Here is a 19,729-nt window from a genome sequence, read left to right on the forward strand (position 1 = left end):
TTAAATTCTAACTTTTTAAGAATATCCAGGGTTCACTTGAAATACTATTGATATTATAGGTACAACTTCATGGGTCCAGGATGACACAGAGGTCCTCAAATGAGAAAAGTGACAAGCTACAAACTGCGTTTAAGGGCAGAATAAGCTAATGACCAAAACCAAACCCACAAATATCTGAAAACAAAAGCAAAGCACAGGGCTAGATGCTGTTAGCTGCTGCAAGGCTCAGTTTCCAAGCACCCAGCGATACTTTAAGTCCTTATTTACTTGCCCCAAGAGGTGTGCATCGCTCCTTACTGGAAATCTTGATGCCTCGATACACAGGGATCCTTCCTTAGACACACGAGTGCTTTGAGTTAGGTGAGGACTCCTGAAACACTTTTGAGATCAAGAGCCTTGAGAGCTCCAAAGCTCTTGCCAGATAAATCCACCATGTCACAGAATCACACAATCCCAGATTGGTTTGGGTTAGAAGGGACCTTAAAGCTCATTCAGTTCCAACCCCCTGCCGTGGCCAGGGACACCTCACACTAGAGCACTTAGAACTAACTTACATGTGTTTCATTTTTGGTATTTACTGGTGGATACTCAGGAAGAGAAGGGGATTACTTGCTACAGTTCTTCATTGCTGTTTACTTTTTTCTCTATCCTCTAGATTTCGATGCTGCAGAACAGCAACCTGGTCTAGTGGAAAGTGTCTCTGCCCATTGCAGGGGGTTGGAACTGGATGATGTTAAGGTCCTTTCCATTCCAAACCATTCCATGATTCTCTGGGAAATAACTGGCATCTTCTTGAAAACATCTGCTTACCTTGAATCCGCTTTTCCAGATGTCACACTGTTAGGCATTAATTATTATTCCCTGAGATGCAAGGCAATAATTGAGTTGAGTGATGAAAATTCAGTACTTTGGAGATTGTAAACCAAACCAGAAAACTGGGAAGGACCTAGGAAGAAAAGACAGACAGCAGTGAGTCTCTGGGGGATTTTATACCTTTCCTTGCTCCCCTACAGTTTCTCTAGTAGTTGATCTTTGAAGGGAATAATATGTAGGTAGCTGTGTCACTGGTAGCTCTATCTGCAACCATGCAGTTGTGGTTTTATTATGCAGTGTTGTGTTTTAAGAGCCATTTGAAAGCATTATTGAAATATCTCAGTGCACATTACAATGACTTCTGTACCAGTAACTAAAGATGTAGTCCCCAGGAAGTGCCATTTATTTCAGTGGAGCACAGCTGCACTAGAGGAAAAAGCCTGGGGCACCGGCAAGAAGCAACAGGGAAGCAGAGGGAATCAGCAGCTTCTGTCTGATTTGAAAGAAGAAACATCTCTTCTAAAGCATTTATTTGCAAACACCTTGCACAATTACAGGTATTTCTAGAGGAGCCTCCCATTTGTTTTAGTTCTGATTTATTTGGTCTTCAGGTGTTTTGGTGATTTTGCTAATCTTTCCTTTGCAAATAAACCTACTCCTCGCAAAGAAGTCTAGCAGGTCTTTTTTTAGTATCCAACATGCCCACATATGGAGGTTACACACTGAAAAACATATGCCCCTTTTCAGCTTGTGCTTGTGCTCTAATGGAGGAAAAGCAGCAAGTCCCTGAAATGTCTTTCTTCCTATGTAAAAATTGGGGGGTTCATTTTGTTTCCAATGCGATTGAAATGACAACTGGGAACAGCAGTTTCTGAAAAGCAGCCACTGTTAAAACTATTGCTGTAGAGAAGCACAAAATGGATAAAAATAAAATTCAAGCCAATTTCAAACCCCTCGCCTTTTTTTTTCCCTAAAAATGAGGATTCCATTTCTGATGGCTCCAAATTTAGGAGGCTGGTCTGGGAATTTGCTTCTCCTGCTGTCAAAGTTGCGCGTTGTGATCTGGAACAGGTCAATCTCTATCTGCTGTTTTTCTTCTTCCTCCCTTAGCTGTCTAATTTATACAGTGAAATATCAGGACAGACTACAGCACTCTGCTGCCAATACAGCATGGAGAAAAACAAGGCATGATCTTTTAAATACAGTATTCATTATAATACTGGCGTTAGAAATGCTTTGCTCTTTTACAATGCAAATGAGAACATCTCAGTTATGGAGGTTACACATACACATGTCGCAGAAGCGCATTTAAGGACAAGCAAATCTATGGAAAAAGCAGAAGAATCTGACTGATGAGTAAATTTCATGGGGTAAAAATCTGATCATGAAGGACACTGTCTGCACAGTGCATAATGCAGGAGACGGTATATTCATTTACGTGTCTCACTGTATGCAGTTTCAGTAATTAGAAAAGAAATATGATGCTAAAGTTGCCATAAATAACAGAAGTAATCAAGATGCCTTTTGCTCTTGTGTGGTTTTGGAGGCTTTTTTCTTTATGTCTGACTTACAATTCTCTTATTTCCTTTGTGTGATCTCAAGAGATTAAAAGTCCAAACTACCCAGCTACATCACCGGCAAAATAAGTCATTATGACATGCTCAATTTTTAGAGTCATTAGCTATCTGCAGGCATCGTCTTAAGCAGTGGAGTTAAAAAACCTAAAGAGAAAAAGACAGGATATATGAGAGTAAAAAGCCTTTGTGGGTGTTGATGGAAGTATATGGAAGAAACCAGCAAGAACAGCGGATAATGGAAGATTGCTAGTGCAGGTAGTGGGCTTATCTAGATGACAAATTGATGAAGAATGAGGAGGAAAACTATGTTGATTTAATGCTGGCAATTTGAAGCATAGGCTGCACAGCTGTTTCAGACAGAAATACCAAGATAAATTCAGAAGCAACCCCTGCTCTGACAGATTAATAAAATACCAAGAATTACTTGAGCTTCTTAGAGGAAGGGCTCACTAAAGAGCCCTTCAAATACCCAAGATACTGCATGTAAGAATAGAAGAAGAGCTCACCCAGCCCTTGCCTGCCTGCTATCATGAACATTCTTTAAACTGATAGCCAAGCTTTTCTAAAAGGCATGAAAAAATACGTATCAGAAGTGAAAAAGTAAAGAATAAAGTTAACGCCTTCTGCCTTAGATCTAACCTGAACTGCCCCTGGTTCAGTGTGAACCCATCACCCCTTGTCCTATTGCTACAGTCCCTGATGCAGAGCCCCTCTCCAGCATCCTTGCAGCCCCCTTCAGACACTGGAAGCTGCTCTGAGGTCCCCACGCAGCTTCTCTTCTCCAGGCTGAACAGCCCCAATGTTGCTGCTCCAGCCCCTGCTCATCCTCGTGGCTTCCTCTGGACTTGTTCAAACAGCTCCATGTCCTTCTTAGGTTGAGGACACCAGCACTGCACACAGTGCTGCAAGTGGGGTCCTTAATCTCGTTACTCACTACTACCGTTTATCCCGGTAAATGGGAAATCCAAGCTTTTTACACTTCCAAGAGAAGACAAACTGACTCCAGGTAAACATTTTCACTGCTGCTTTAAACATGCCTGTGCATGCTGAGCCCTTCATTCCCTGATCAAATATGAAAGCCCATAGTTCCCTGGTTCTGCCAGGGGTTTACTATGGAGTCTGAATGCTCACTGCTAACAGTGCCAGTCTACTCAGTCATTACACAGTACATTCTAGCACATTTTACTCAGCAGCCAGGCATGCCTTTTGCCTGGAATTATGAGAGAAAGTTTGATTTAGCAGCATTTTTGCCCAGTTGCAGACAATCCAGCCCTCTCGCAAAGGCTATGCCACTGCATCAGCAGCTTTCCACTGCTCTGTTCCAGAACCCTTTGGAAAAATAACATGGATTGCTTTGCAGACCTAAAAGATCAGAGCTGAGAGCTTGCTTTTTGCTGAGAGAGAAGCTTGCTACGGAAGAATGCTTAGGCAGTGGTAAGACCACATGAAAACATGTCAAGTCTGCCAAGAAATACCAATGGTGTGGAGTAATTCTACCAGAGATGACACAATTGCTTCTCTAATGACATGAGCCCGTTTGAGGCGTGTATCTGAACTACATTCTTATAAAAGATGTCAGGCATTCCCAATAATTTCCTATTTAATATTGGGAAAACTTCAAGATGAAACAAGCTCCTCTGAGCAACTTCTAAAGCCAGGTTTTGTTTTAATTTATCAGCATTGCCTAAACTTATTATTCTTTGCACAGCCCTCTTCCAGCACTACGTGGAACAGTATAAGCACTCTAAGCACTAATTTAATACTAAGATGGCCTATGTTGTAAAACTGCCCACCACCTCCTCATCTCATTTCTGGGAAGAACTGCTGAAACCTCAGTCCAACAGACAGTCCCAAAGGGTGGGGAAGAGGAGAGGACACAAAATGTAAGTGACTTGCCCTTGATATCTGGGTTGAACCTATTTTTCTTGCAGCCCCTGTAGACACAGTACAGAAAATGTCATATTTGGAATGCTGTTTTGTCAGGCTGTTGGTTGGTTCTGGTGGTCAAGAAGGAAACTTCTTTATGAAGGAACCTATTGGGAAAGGCCTGTTGTGATTTCTCACCTCATTCGCAGCACCATTGCATAAATACAATTTGAAAATCAATTTAAGTTGCAAATTACATCTTAATTGATGCTTAGTGCTAAGAAGAGGTATAAAGCACTTGCCTTCCAGGACCAAACTTGACATTCATCTAGGGGACTTCATTCTTATGGGAAAACCTTTGTAGACTCAAGTGTGTCCTTCACAATCTCTCTCACAAGCTTGTCTCCTTCTGGTCATGAAACTTGATCGCCATCCTTCACTAATTGCTTGTGTTTTACTCGTCTACCAGTTGCAATGATCTTGATTTTAAAGCCTGTGCACTCATTCCTATGAGGTAACCTCCATTTCCCACCACAGTCAGCAGAAGCATTTCTTGAAGAGAGAATAAAGCATTTTCTTCTTTTTAGGGTCACACATTTAATCTCTGAGCAGTGACCCCACGTTCTTCTTCGTGGTTTGTTTCTGAAACTGCTTGCTTAAGGCTGGGTAATTTTATCATGTTTAACATCCAGTGCAAAGGTCTAACTCTGCTTGACTTTTGCTCAGTTCACCTTAGTCCTGAGCTTCGTTACCTCTTTTGCATAGATTTCTTGGCCTGTCAGTCCTTTCTGCAATTTCTTTTCATTCTCCTCATTTATTTTTAACAATGTGGCCTGTCCTCCCGTTAGGCTTTTCACTACAACGTTTCCTTCTTTGTTCTGGATATTAACTCCAGATAATTCGCTACCTTTCGAGTAAGGAAGTTCCAGACCTCCTCCACATTTGAGTTTCCGAGCTTCTGCGGTAGATTGATTTAATCATTCACACCTGCAGAGTCTCGAGCTTTGAAATCCTCAGTTACATACCTATTTGTTTTACTCCTGCCATTTAATGTTACCTGAATCACACATCAGAAGTTCTTTAATCATGACTTAAATGAAACCTTAAAATTGTTCTCTTATCGATGAAGTGAAAAACTGGCAGTTCTTACCAGCAGAAATAAGCAGTATTATTAGCATTTGTTCTCCAAGCTGTACTGAAGAAGTTAAATATTTCCATTATGTGGGGCTGCCCACCCGTATGGTCACAACTCCTGGGAGTACTTAAAGCTTTAACCATGCACAAAATGTCAAAACACAAAATGCTTTAAAAAGATCCCCTTTAGTAGCCAAACCCAACCCTACAATATCTTCCAGATTAATAGCATTTTTCTAATCATCAACCCCTGATTATGAAGCGCTCTGGATTCAAACAACATAGCTACAACTATTGCTGCTTCTTATTTTAACCTGCCTCATAAATTAACATGCAATTCTCTTTTTTGATGACCACACCCCATTCCATATGCTTTTACAGTGTGTTCTTGTAATCCTTCTGAAATGCCACATTCTGCCGGTACAGCTCAGTTTATGTGAATACAAACATTTCAATCACTGTTTCCTGAAATTCAGTTTTTACCCAGATGAATCAAAATCTTTCTGCTAATTACAGCACTTAACTACACTCCTGAAGAACTGCTCCAGCTTGTTGCTTTTCCCTCGGGCTGCTGTAATTCCCTTGACAAACCCATCCCAGTGGATGCAAGTGGGGTCTCACCAGAGCAAAGTCATCTTGACATAAAGTCTTGAAATTCAAATTGTTTCCTCTGCTATTTCTTTTCTAGAATTTGGCAATGGTTCTTCTTAGCATTTGGAGACAAATACGTCTCAGGTTTGAAGACAAAGAGTCTCCAAAACTGTACACGGTGCAAACACATCATGCTAAGAGGACATCGAATTTGGGCTACAAAATAAATAAAGTCTACTCTCCCGTGTGCTCGTGCCACATCTCACTCACACATTCACTGAACAGCATTCCCACTAGATACACCACATGTCTTAGCTAATCCTAAGCAAGACATGCAGTGGTGGCAGAACAGGCAGTAGCTGGTTCATTGCATTCCATTGGGTCTAGGCACAGAAACACACACTCTCCAACACTTTACTTGTCAAGTAGTAGTAACCGATATTTTTAAAGCATAAAGATATTTGGTGAGGGGTTATATATAAAAGAAGGGGATATTAGTAGAACAGCTGTCTACTCCACTATCAGTTTCATATGTATGTATGCTATCAGTTTGCCAAGAAGCTTTGCCTAAGTAAGGGGTAGGAGATCAAGCCAAAATGTAAAAACTATTCTTTCATCTAGAAATCAATCTCAGCTCTTTTTTTTTGGGTACAGGAGGCATCCCTTTTAATGGTGTTGAAACTATTTTGAGCTGTTTTAGCAATTTTGAGGCAAATACTGCATGGAGAAGAAGAATCTTCTGTTGGACCAACTGCCAAGTTTTCACACAAGGGCTTTCCCACATGTTAATATTTGATAACGAAACTATCCTAAAATGTTGTAAACACAGCTGTTTCCATCCTAGGATTGATGTCGACTATGTTGGGCAAAGCTCAGCACTCACAAAGTTCCCTAATATTACCCCTTTGTATTTTTTACTTATTCATAAGCCTGCTTCTCTGGCTAATCAGATTGTGTGATAACACATATTGTTCTTTTGGTCACTTACGTGTCTCAGCAGTTTCCAGGTTTCTAAACCAACCTCCACTCCTAACTGACATGCATCATTTGTTAGCAAGGACTTAACAACAGGTCTTCATAAACTGAGCCTGATAGGCTGCCAAACACATCAGTTACAGTCTGTGTAAATGGCAAGAAAGGGATCCATGAAGCAAATTCAGAATTGACACCTCAAGACACTACCAGACTCTGTGGATTTCCTTCCAACTCCAGCAGACTCTCATTGTTTGCTTAACCTGGATATTGATTGTCGTTAGACTGCTGGCTCGCTTCCTTCAGCTGCGACTCTCAGGTTGGCAGTTCCACATACATCACTGCAAATTCCTCTCTGCAGCCACGTTGTTCACATTCTTTCCTCTGGGTCATAATCCACTCTCCATGACCGTTCCTTCTTTTCTGCATTATGATGATGTTTGGGGTTTTGTCACATTTTCTGATCTCTGGAGAACAAAAAGGGGCAGGTTTTAAGCACTGTCCTTTACAATTAGCAGTTAGAGTTTTATGAAAGAGAAGAGCTCAGTGACGCAAGATAGAAGTGAGATATTCTGTGGCAGTGTGAGATATTCTGTGGCAGCATCGCTGTAGAATGAATTTTCCATGTGTGTTATGAATTACTATATACATATAATTTTTTATCAATAAGTATTAAAATGTTAATTAGGTCCCATGTAGATCCTAATTTTATGTCACTAGTTTCAGAGGACTGAAAACACCTTTTATACAAAAAACTTTCTTATTAGTCATCCTGGTACTGAACTAAGCCAAGAGGTACATGAAGTTTCTGTCTAAAAAGAAAGGAAATCTATTAAAACATCATGAGTAGGGAGGGTTAATTCAAACACCAATCCATAAACCTGGATTGGTTTATGTGGGCTCACCTACCCGCCCTTGATTAACTGCGTCACTGAAAGCATGAGTGAACAACAAAAGACTGCTAAATCCTTACGAAGCAAATCTGAAAAGTCTAACAACAGCCTAACAAGATAAACCAATAACAGGTTTGCACCGTATTTTCAGAGCCTGCTCATTACACTGCAAGAGCTAAACCAGAGAATTCTTCCATTTCGATGGGTTATAAACAGACATCGGTAAACAAATAACATTCCTATCAGTCACTGTCGCTTCTTTTCAGTTATTTAACAACCAGAACCACACCTGGTCATTGATAAACAGGTTCACTGAGGTACAGTATTAATCTGTTTCCTTCTACCTAAAGCTCAGAGCTCCCAAATGAGGCATCAGGGAAATTAAAAATAGAAAGAACACGGATTCCTACATCCAATTGATTCAATAGGCTTTTAAAGGTATGTTAAATATTAATATATTGGTTGCATACTTGGGGCCTAGGAGATACTCTAGTATTTCATGGCATGAAGGACAGATTGCTAAATATGCTATTCATCACAAAGCAAGGACAGCAGCAATTATTTGGAAACGTGAAACCATTCCTTCAGCAGAAGAGACAATGCGAGATTAGAACAGATGGACTCAATCTGACAACAGCGCAAAGTATTAAAAAGGAAAAAAATCGATGCTTTCATATCCAATGAAGCTTGGCAACTGTTTTTAGATATTGTAAAAATTATGAAACCCAATAACGCTTCACCTGGAACATTTTCATGTCTGAAATTTGGCAGAGTCACACCACTTAAAAGGATAGCACATCTCTCGATATTGATCAGGGCTTTGTATATCTACAGTGTCATAAAAATGATCTGCAGCTATAAAAGAGATAACACGATTATGAGTACCCTACATTGTAATTTCCTTTGGGCAGTCAGAAAGCAAAGACAGTCTGATAGTCTCTGAAAGAAAATCAGCTTGGAGGATATCCACTGTCTGACAGAGAAATCATTGTACAATATTCCAGTTAAAGCACCTTCCCAACTTATAGAAGAGCTTAACGGTCACCTTTCAACCAAAAAGCTAAGCAGCTCACAATTGATCTGAGAGCTTTGATGCTCTAACTCCTTTGGTAGTTCATCCATGGAACATAAAGTAAGCCTTATTTTGAACCACAATATGGAGCTTACTATAAAGCTTGCTCTAATAAATGGTATGATATGAAGGTCAGCCTTTAATTGACCATCAAGCTGTCTTCTGGGTGTAAACATAATGCCTTCTGCTTACACACTACACAACCCTGAACAAGAACTCTACTTGACAACGCATTTCAGTCCTGGAAAAATGCCCTCTTTGAGTCAAGGTGCCCAATGTCAGCAGATTCACTCACATGCTGATTATTTGCACTGCAGTGGTGGAACAGAGTCAAACACCAGGAGCCCTCCATACCCTGCTTCTGCCTGCTCAGGGAGCCGATGGAACAAAACAAGATTTAATCCTGTCCGTATCACTGTGCAGTTGGTGAAACTCGACAAGTCAACATTAAGCATTCCAAGTGGGATTGTAGCCTAAAGAGATCACATGCAGGCTGCACATGAGAGTGAAGGAATAGCTTGGTTCTGCTTCAGTGTTTGTAAATTTAATTTGTTCAAGAAAAAGCAGCTCTGGAAGGGATTATGAGCTAGGATCAACACTCTAACCAAAGGGAAAGGGGAAATGCAAGTAGGAATAATATTGACATTTCTGTCATACAAAATAGCTTCTTGGGCTTAAGTGAATACATAAAAGTTGGAGGCGACTGCCGCTCAGCCCTGGCATATGGGAATTGGTGGTCCTGAGTAGGAGAGCCCAGAAAGGCTGAGTACTTCATGGAGATTGTACAGGCATCTAGAAAAATACACATTTTACAAAATGCTCGAATTTATTTAGCAAAATATTGCCCAGTACTGTTTCAGTGCAATAGCTATTTCTTTAAATAAGGGGGGTAGTAATATTTTTGGCATATAATACTTCTGACATATTGACCCTTAATTATTCCAAGATCTAATTCCACAGGTTCAGGGAAGAATCACAGAATCCCAGACTGGTTTGGGTTGGAAGGGACCTTAAAGCACGGGCAGGGACACCTCACACTAGAGCAGGTTGCTCCAAGCCCCTGTGTCCAACCTGGCCTTGAGCACTGCCAGGGATGGGGCAGCCACAGCTTCTCTGGGCACCCTGTGCCAGCGCCTCAGCACCCTCACAGGGAAGAGCTTCTGCCTTAGATCTAACCTGAACTGCCCCTGGTTCAGTGTGAACCCATCACCCCTTGTCCTATCACTACAGTCCCTGGTGAAGAGTCCCTCTCCAGGATCCAAACATCTGTGGTTAAATGTGTAAAAATCCCAGGCAGTCTGGAGCCTGTCATCATACATGTGCACAATAACACATTGAAATGAAGAATAACCAGGATCTGCACCTCTAGCAAGCATAGCTCTGTATTTATGCTACCTGCAGTATCTCTGAATAGCACAATCAAAGTGTTTCAAGTCACCTCGGGTCCTACAGCAGAAAATGAGGAATTCTTGGGTCTGTATAAAGCTCTTGTTGCTAAATACTGCAGAGGGAGAAGCGCTGGAAAACCCACCGGAAAATCCCATTTCAATTTGCTCCCTGGGCCCTTTTGATAGAGATTAGGGACAACGTGGGTAGAGGGTGGGGAGGACAGGTGGAAGTGGTGGCAGAACAGCCTCCTGTTTTGTTTTATCATGGGTCCTTATGATGATTAAAACCCCAAATCACTGTTAAACGGAATGCATATTTTCCTAGAGCCAAGGACAATGCATACCTTTTCCTTCCAGATTGGTACTTCAAATAGAAAGCACGAGAGATAAGCACTGCCAGTAAGGAATCTAAAAATACGTCTTCTTAAGCTTGATTAACAACCTAATAAAACGCTATAATAAGAAAAAATCCAATTAAAGCATCTTGTGAGCTTTCTCTCAAACAGAAATAAAGAAACCAAGAGAATGGTAAAACTTTGAAACTTCAGCATGATTCAGATGACAGCTTTAATATCCAAGCCTATAGTACATCAGTTTTACGTTTTCTTTGACTAGCTGGCCTTTATTTATCATCTCTGATGTGTGCTGTCTGGAATTCTCATCTTTGATGAGTTTTGTTATTGCCTCACAAGGATAACACCTGAATTTAAATACAGACTTTGAAACAGGCAATAGATGGGTTGTAGGTATTTGATTCAGAAAACCTGTAGGCCTCTGGCACAACACATAAAACCAGTGAAATGCAGACAAACCCAGGAAACAAAACTCATCCATCACATACGTAAAGTCAGAAACCAAACTAGTTACACTTGCCTTATCACTGATGTACAAAAGACGGAGGAGAGAATAGAAAATTAATATTGATATTTACTCTTTTCCAGTATCTGGTACCAGAGGGTAACCAGAGGACATGGGAGCCGTGAGGACACTGGAGAGCAACTGTAAAGGACAAAGAGCTTGGAAGAGCCGTAGATTTGGATCTGGATGAGAGGAACCTGCAGCACAAGGAACCCCAGCCCGTGCCTTGCAGAGCCTGGAGGTGAGCAGCACCTGGGCAATGGCTGGCAGCAGCCTGCAAGGAAGGCAGCACATAGGAAAAAGGCCAGGTTCTCCAGAGGCACAGAGCAGGGCACAGCAAACAGCCGCAGGGCAGGGTCGGTTTACACAGGGCTGGAAGGGAAAGAAGCCTGGGGTTCTCGTATCAGCGCCAACTGTTATTGTAAACCCACGGAAACAGTCTATTTTAACTTAAACCGCGCACTGCCATCAGCGAGCATCCAGGACAAGCGCATCCCATCTCCCTCTGGTGGCTGGTCCATAGAAGTCCAGCAAGAGCTTGCCTGCCAAAATGCGTGCGCTCAGCTCTGCGTAAAGCCCCAACCTACACTTCCCTCTAAATTTTAGACTCTGGGGCTCTTACAAACAAACATGAAAATGTCTCAGTATGCATTTAGTAAACGTATGTATAGTAAAATGTCTTAGTATATAAATGTCTTAGTATACACTCACAGGCATCTCCTTACGCACTTTTCTTTGCACAGCTCAGTGAACAGTTTGTGCTTAACTGTTTAAGTCACAGCTCAAGACTTCACTGAAAAGCAGGAAATACTGCATGAGTTTTCTCATTAACTGCCTGGAGCGCTTCCCGGATGAATGCTTTTCAAAGCACTTCCCTTTGATTTCCTGGTTTGTCTGTTCTAATTTGACAGCGAGGGACCCAAGGTACATAGAGATTATGTGGTGTCCACAACAATCTGCTGAAGTACCTGCCCAGGGCTCTCCAAGCCTACGTTAACAACAAAAGCTTCACTGACTTCAGACGTTTCAGATGGAGCCTGTAAAGACTTGCCTGGTTCTTTCCAGTGGTGCCCTGCGACAACACGAGGAGCAATGGCCATAAACTAACACACAACAAGTTGCACCTCAACATGAGGAAGAATTTCTTTACATTGAGGGTGTCAGAGCCCTGGCACAGGCTGCCCAGGGGCTTGTGGAGTCTCCCTCTCTGGAGCCATCCCAAACCCACCATGGACACGTTCCTGTGTGCCCTGCTCTGGGTGGCCCTGGCTTGGCAGGGGTTGGACCGGGTGATCTACAGAGGGCCCTGCCAACACTGATGGTCCTGGGATTCTACACTGTACAAACAATGGGTTGCCCAAGGAAGTTGTGAATGCTCCATCGCTGGCGGTGTTCAAGGCCAGGTTGGACAGAGCCTTTGGTGGCATGGTTTAGTGTGAGGTGTCCCTGCCCATGGCACGGGGGTTGGAACTGGATGATCTTAAGGTCCTTTCCAACCCAAACCAGTTTATGATTCTATGGCCTTGCTGATGTGGAGGAGGAGCTCCATGCTCAGCACAGAAGCTGGTTGCATAGGGTGGTGTGGAACCCCACCACAGGTCAGACCAGCCTTCCCCTCCTTCAATTTGCCTGCCCACTTATTACACACCCCTGGCTCTTGCAATTAGCAGCACTGCTCATTACTTCTTATTCAACACTGTCAACTCCAAAATCGCTCAGTTCTGATGCTTCTACTTTCTGCAGCTTTTAAAGGTTTGGCACCCCTTTCCCAGCTCCTTTTCACGTGTAATGTGGTGTCAATTTATCCTCACAAGTAAACCTCTGCCCCCAAAGTAATATCTGTCCCCAATACCAGAAAGTACACCAGACCCCATGATGGAGTGAGTAAGCCTCCAGCTACAAAGGACAGAACAGCTATCCAAGGAAATATCCAAGAAACAAGGCCAATTTTCTGTCTGCTGCCTCGGTGGCAGGGATGAACGATGTGGGACCTGAAGCCTGGAGGGAGGAGACCATCAGCTCAAAGAAAGAAGGAAAGTCTGGGTATGCCCATCCCTGCCGAGGGCTGTCAGGGCTTCTGAGAACACCAGCTCTGATGATCTGGTTGAGGGCACCCTCAGTAAATCTGCAGATGACACCAAGTTGGGTGGGAGCATTGATCTGCTGGAGGGTAGGAAGCTCTGCAGAGGGATCCGGGCAGGCTGGATCCATGGGCTGTGGCCAAATGGATGAGGTTCAACAAGGCAAAGTGCTGGGTCCTGCCCCTGGGCCACAACAACCCCCTGCAACGCTCCAGGCTTGGGGAAGCGCGGCTGGAAACTGCTCATGGGAAAGGAGCTGGGGGTGCTGATTGATGGAGCTGAACAGGAGCAGCTTGTGCCCAGGCAGCCAGGAAGCCACCAGCATCCTGGCCTGTACCAGCACCAGTGCGGCAGCAGGGCCAGGGCAGTGATCGCCCCTCTATGCTGGGTGAGGCCGCACCTCGAAGCCTTGGCAGTGCTGGGAACGGGTGGACTGGATGATCTCAGAGGCCCTTCCCAACCCCTCTGTTAGAACCGTACGGTTCCAACCCAAGCACGGAGCCTTCCCAGTCACCCGGACCCGCAGCAGCGCTCCCCACTAACCAAGGGCCGCTCTCCCCGGCCGCACCGTCCCCTCGGCAGCTCCGGCGGCGGGAAGCCGGGACACCGCAACGAGCCCGCCGCCTGCCCGCATCCGCCTGTGGGCGTTGTGAGCCGCCGCCTGCTCCCACCCCTTCACGGGAGAGGCTGCGGCCTCCGCCACAGCCCCGCCGCCCTGCGAGGGGCAGGCCCGGCGCCGCGGCGCTGCCCTCCCGCCGCCGCTTCCAGTCCTGCGCACTGGGGCGGGCTGCGGGCGGCCCATCGCGGCCCCCAGGGGAGCGGCTGTGGCGGGGCCGCCGCCCGCGCTCGCCGGGCAGGATGGCGGCTGAGGGCCGGGTGCTGGCGCCGCCGCTCCGCTCGCCTTCACCCGGCGGCGGAGGGGCCGGGGCTCCCGGCGAGGTGCTGGGGCCGCTGCTCGCCGCTGAGGTGCTGTCGCTGGACGATGAGGAGGACCTGGAGGTGTTCAGCAAGGTACGGAGCGCGCTCCCCGACGGGACGGGGCGGCAGCGAGCGCGGCCTCTGCCCGGCTGCCCCGGGCCGTGCAGCGCTGGGCGGGCCGCCGAGGAGGAGGCACCGGGGCCGCCGAGCCCTGGGGGCCTGTGTGCTTGGGCATGGCAAGGGGCTGAGAGGATCCTGGTGTGTGACGCGATGTGTGACACTGGGGACAATGGGCGGATGTATTTCCAGTGTGTTTTCAGGAGGTCTTATGAATTAAACGTGCATGTTGTTCTGTTCCTGTCAATGAAATGCACCGTGAGAGGAGCTGAGCAAGTCCTGACTGCGCTTACCTTCCATTTGCCAAGTGGTCGCTGTAACCATCGCTTACGTTTGGCGTGTGCCAAGTATGTGTCTGTAAATGTCGATGCATTTAGTAGTTGCCGTTGTATTTAAATAAGTAGTGCCAGAGTTTTCTTTTAAAAGACGAAGTGAAGCCCAGCTCCTTTGCAGAGGTGGTTTGCGAAGGTTCTGCCTGTGTTTCGATGATGAGAATAAGGTGAATGTAACTGGTGAGGTATTAGGGCCCACGTTGCGCAAGCACACAGGGTTAGCTAGCTACATGGGCACAGGCTTGCCAAATTGCTGATTTTCATTAAAGCAGAGAAGTGAGGCCACCATGTACATTGTTTCTCATTTCATACTCATTTGGCTAAGATGAGACTTACCTCTTGCCTTCGCAGCCCTTAAAGAAAGCATGTCGTGGATCTATTTGCCTTATCAAGGCAGCAGCTAAAATATAACATAAGGACATGCAGAGAGCTAAGGTGAAATATATATATATATATATTTATATATATATAAGGCCCCATTCACCTTCTGAGGCTGATGAGCTGCTGTGTGACAGGATGCGTGACACTAGAGAGATGCGTTTCCTGTTTGAAAATGTGACATCAAACGTATTTCCAGGTCATACAAATTAAAGGTGCATTTTGTTATATTTCTGTAAATGAGGTTTATTTTTTGGTATGCATAAATACAGACATTGCAAGAGGAGCTTCGTTCTTAGGAGCTATGTATTTAAACTTTGACTGTAGTAAAATTCTTTGGAATTCATGGATTTTAAGGCCAGAAAGGGCTATTAGGTGATCTAATGGTCTGTAACATGCACGAGGGCAGGCTAAATTTCACCAAGTTATCTGTGTTTTTCTGAAGCATAACTAGGGTCTGGCTAAATTGTAATCTCTACTCTTGATTCGACTTAAAGAGATGAATGATTCACTGAACTTGCATGCAAAAGTGGTGCTAAAATATGATTTTAGTTGTCTGTTTCTTCCTTTGTATTCTTTTGCTTTTACTAGGTGAGCTCAGGCAGTTGTGCATGCAGGATTATGCTGCTTGCTTGTCAAGAGCAATGCTCCTTGTGTATCAAAGATAAAACCAAGTGTAGTTGATGCAGGTTACTGCTGCTGTACGGCAAGTATCTGTATCTTCAGATTTCTGCTACCTGGATTCATACCAAATACTTCTTCCTTATATTAAATCTTAACTGCTATTAATGCATGATGATAACTTATTCCTGCAAACAAGAACATCTGTCATACAATGTGAAAATACGCATTCTTTCCAAAGCTTGGACACCTTCATGTGGTGGCTATAGATAGACCAGAAATTCAGGCTTTGCTTCCAAGTGCAATTTGAGGGCTGATCTTTTGAGCTGATGAAAGAAAATCTGTGAGGTTCATTGGGCATTACACCCCATTTTTGTTCATTTTCAATGTATTCAAGGCAAACCAACAGCCTAAATGGAGCTTCAGACTAGGTTTTGTAAACCTCATTTTTCCATAACCTACTGTTCCAGGATTGCCTTGTTTTAAATCATATCCTAATGGGGTTTCTCATACCACTGTCTTTAAGGTAGTTGTGGAGCATTTGCGGCTAAGGGGGACAGTGCAGGGCTCCGTGCTTGTCGCTGATATCAACTTCATCGTTCTCAGTTTAGTCAGTGAAAGGTACCAGCTACCAAAATGGTGAAAAATGAGATTCTTAAAGCTTGTCAACCTCAATACCAGAAGTTATTACTCAAGATGTAAACACAGGGCTTTTATTTTATGAACATTCATAGAGATTTAACCTGAGAGCATCAGAAACTGTTGATCCGGTATCCTGTGACATAGCTCAAATATTACAGACTACCATCTGGTTTCGGCTGGGATGGAGTTAATCTTCTTCCTAGTAGCTGGTACAGTGCTGTGTTTTGGCTTTAGTCTGCTTTATCAACTCTGCTAAAGCATTTCATGATGTGATGTGCAGTTCACTTTACCCTGGTTTCCATTACCATCAAAAATGTTCTGGGTACTTCTTAGCAGAGACAACTTCTGGGGTGGAGTTACGAGTCACACAAACACAGTGTTTCCAATCTGCTTTCTTCCATTGGCTTCAAAGTATAGAGTACCACATGTATCCATTCCTTTGTTAACTGGTACAGTGACCTAGCATTGAGAAGGCTGTCAGCACTTTGGTTAATCCTTAAAATCTTCAGCAGCTCTTCTTTCAGACTCTGTTTCAGAGTGTTTATCTCCATTTCATAGTTACAGGAAACTTAATTAATGGTATTTCTGGAAACATGCCACTTCAGAATTGCATAGGGCTAATTTTTCTTCTGTAACAAGTTGATCAAGGATTTGAGACTGATTATAAGTGATTCTTCTGGCCAAGGAACTAGTCTGGCTTCCTGAATCTCTTTGTTTCTTTGAAGAATGTGCCAGCAATGAAGCTCTTCTCTTCTAAGATGAACTCTGCCACCATATCCTTTAGCTCCAAACCTGCTTTGGATCCCTGGCCTCAGAAGATTCCAAGTTCTGGATCCTCCTTGGGAGGGATGGATGAAGGGAGGCATGGATAAGGCAGGGAGGCACCCTGAGTCAAGGATCTGTGCTCTGGGGAAGACTTAATGTGCTCAGGCATTGGAACAGGCTGCCCAGGGCAGCGCTGGAGTCACTGTCCCTGGCAGTGTTCACACACTGTGTAGACGAGGCCTCAGTGCCATGGGTTAGTGGTGGCCTTGGCAGTGCTGGGAATGGTTGGACTGGATGAGCTTAAAGGGCTTTTCCAACCTGGTTGGTTCTATGATTCTTCTACAAAGAGCTGAGGCTCAGTGGTGTGCTCAGCCTACTTTGAGGCTCTTCCTGCTGTATGAGTGTTTTCCTTCCCTTATTTTGGAGTCTTACTGACCAATTGCTGCCAAATGTGAGAGTGAGGTACAGTAACTGCAAGCATTAGAGGAAGGAGACCCAGAACAAGGCCCTCATGCTGCCAGGGGCTCATTGATTTTCTATCTGCTTGGTCTCCTGGCTGGTAAATGAAAATGCATTAACCTTTTTGCTAATCGGTGCACACAGCTCTGCCAAATGCCATCTATACAGCCCAAGAGCTAGAAGAGTTGTCTGTCTTGTGCCACAAAACTCCTGCCCTCATCTGTATGCACGCAAAAGCAGAGTTCTAGCCATAAAATTACTGCTGTATAGAAAACAATCACCTTTTTTTACTGTGTTTCTGTGATAACATCAGACTTTTGTCACATGAACTTCAAGAACTACTGGAATTAAACCTCAAGTATCATAAAGACAAAGAGAAACAGATGCTTGTTTGAAACTCCTGTGCATTCATTCACGTGCAGATGAACACTACAGCTGTGTTACCACAAAACAGGAGTTTTATTGCCCTTGTTTTGTTTCACAAACCACATATTCACAAGCCCTCCCAGATCAAAATAGACTTTCAGAAACCTGCTTGTGTAGAGCAATTTTTAGCAGCAACCTAGCAAGAGGAATGAGACATTGAGATATTAATGACCCATGGAAAATGAGAAAATATGAAGCGCATTTGCCTTGATACAATTTAGGCCTTGCAGAGTCCTTATTCCTTAAGTTATATGGCCATTCAAATCCCTTGGATGCTCACAGGCATTCTTCTTTCCCTGGAAATTTCCTTTCGTCTCAGTACTTTGGGCTGCTCTAAACCAGCAGCCCTCATTCTCCACGTAGAGAATGGCCAGTTAGTGCTTCTCTATCATACTCAGGACAGTGCTGGCTGGATACCAGTATAGAAATGGTGTAGGAACACACTGAGTAAAAGAAAAATGACTGTCAGGTGTACCAATACATATATTTGTATAATATTTAAAGAGTACTTGTAGTTTTCCACTTTGTTTTTATTTCCCTGTTCACAGAACTGCACGTAAATGATAGGACAACTGGTACATGAGTGTTTTCCAGGCATAATTCCCAATATCAATTTCTACCCTTTATTTGTGGGGGTACACTGATAAATAGACTGATAAATACATGATAAAGGAGAGATGGCACTAGGCAGGAAAAGAGCAAGAGAGAACGTGTTCCAGAGGAAGTTTTGATCCAGATGAATTCAAAGGGAAAAGATGACTTCCAGCAAGCCCAGCAGCAGTGCTGTGCTCTTTGCTCCCATGGGATTGGCCTTGGGATGATGCCGTGACTGTAGTTTGTGTGGACATGCAAGTTTCCACTTCTGGCATTTGAGTGGGTTTTTTCTTTTCGCCCTGCTCCATAGTTAGCAAGGCACCAGAAAGGGTAACTCTGTGCAACTGGGTAGTTAGTGTAGTCTAACTACACCTTTAGAAAACTTTGAGATGAATTTTGAAGTTTGTATTTCCATAAAAATACTTCATTGCATTGGATATATTAGGAGAAATGTATAAAATGCATCAAAAGGAACATGAGCAGCAGGTCAAAGGAGGTGATCTTGCCCCTCTGCTCTGCTCTCATGAGACCTCACTCTTGTGAGGCACCACAGTGCTGGTGTCCTCAATATAAGAAGGACATGGAGCTGTTGGAGCAAGTCCAGAGGAGGCCACGAGGATGCTCAGGGACTGGAGCACCTCCCGTGTGGAGACAGGCTGAGAACATTGGGGCTGTTCAGCCTGGAGAAGAGAAGCTGCGTGGAGACCTCAGAGCAGCTCCCAGTGTCTGAAGGGGGCTGCAAGGATGCTGGAGAGGGACTCTGCATCAGGGACTGTAGCGATAGGACAAGGGGTGATGGGTTCACACTGAACCAGGGGCAGTTCAGGTTAGATCTAAGGCAGAAGCTCTTCCCTGTGAGGGTGCTGAGGCGCTGGCACAGGGTGCCCAGAGAAGCTGTGGCTGCCCCATCCCTGGCAGTGTTCAAGGCCAGGTTGGACACAGGGGCTTGGAGCAAGCTGCTCTAGTGTGAGGTGTCCCTGCCCGTGGCAGGGGGTTGGAACTGGATGATCTTAATCCTTTCCAACCCAAACCAGTCTGGGATGCTATGAAAATAGCTGATATTTAAAATGTAGTGATCTATTTAAATTGCTCTAATTTGTTATTTTTAATGACATTCATTTATTATGCTCTTTTATAGAGTTAGTTAATTTAATTAATTTTCCTTGTCACTGCATCCTTCAGATTTTAGATCAGTAGATCTCATCTGGACTCATATCTAGGTAAGATTTCTT

General features: G+C 44.1%; 1 protein-coding gene across 1 annotated transcript in view; it reads left to right on the forward strand.

Moving 5' to 3' along the window:
- Positions 1-14,103: 14,103 nt before the first annotated feature.
- Positions 14,104-19,729, forward strand: part of SNX7 (sorting nexin 7) — a gene marked incomplete at both ends in the record, with an annotated part of 28,168 nt that continues 22,542 nt past the window's right edge. Inside the window, one exon of the mRNA XM_080623071.1 lies at positions 14,104-14,256. Coding sequence (XP_080479197.1) covers positions 14,104-14,256 — 153 coding nt within the window. The remainder of the gene's footprint in view (positions 14,257-19,729) is intronic.

The sequence above is a fragment of the Psittacula echo genome (assembly GCF_963264785.1).
Source record: "Psittacula echo genome assembly, chromosome: 7".
Classification (NCBI taxonomy): domain Eukaryota; kingdom Metazoa; phylum Chordata; class Aves; order Psittaciformes; family Psittacidae; genus Psittacula; species Psittacula echo.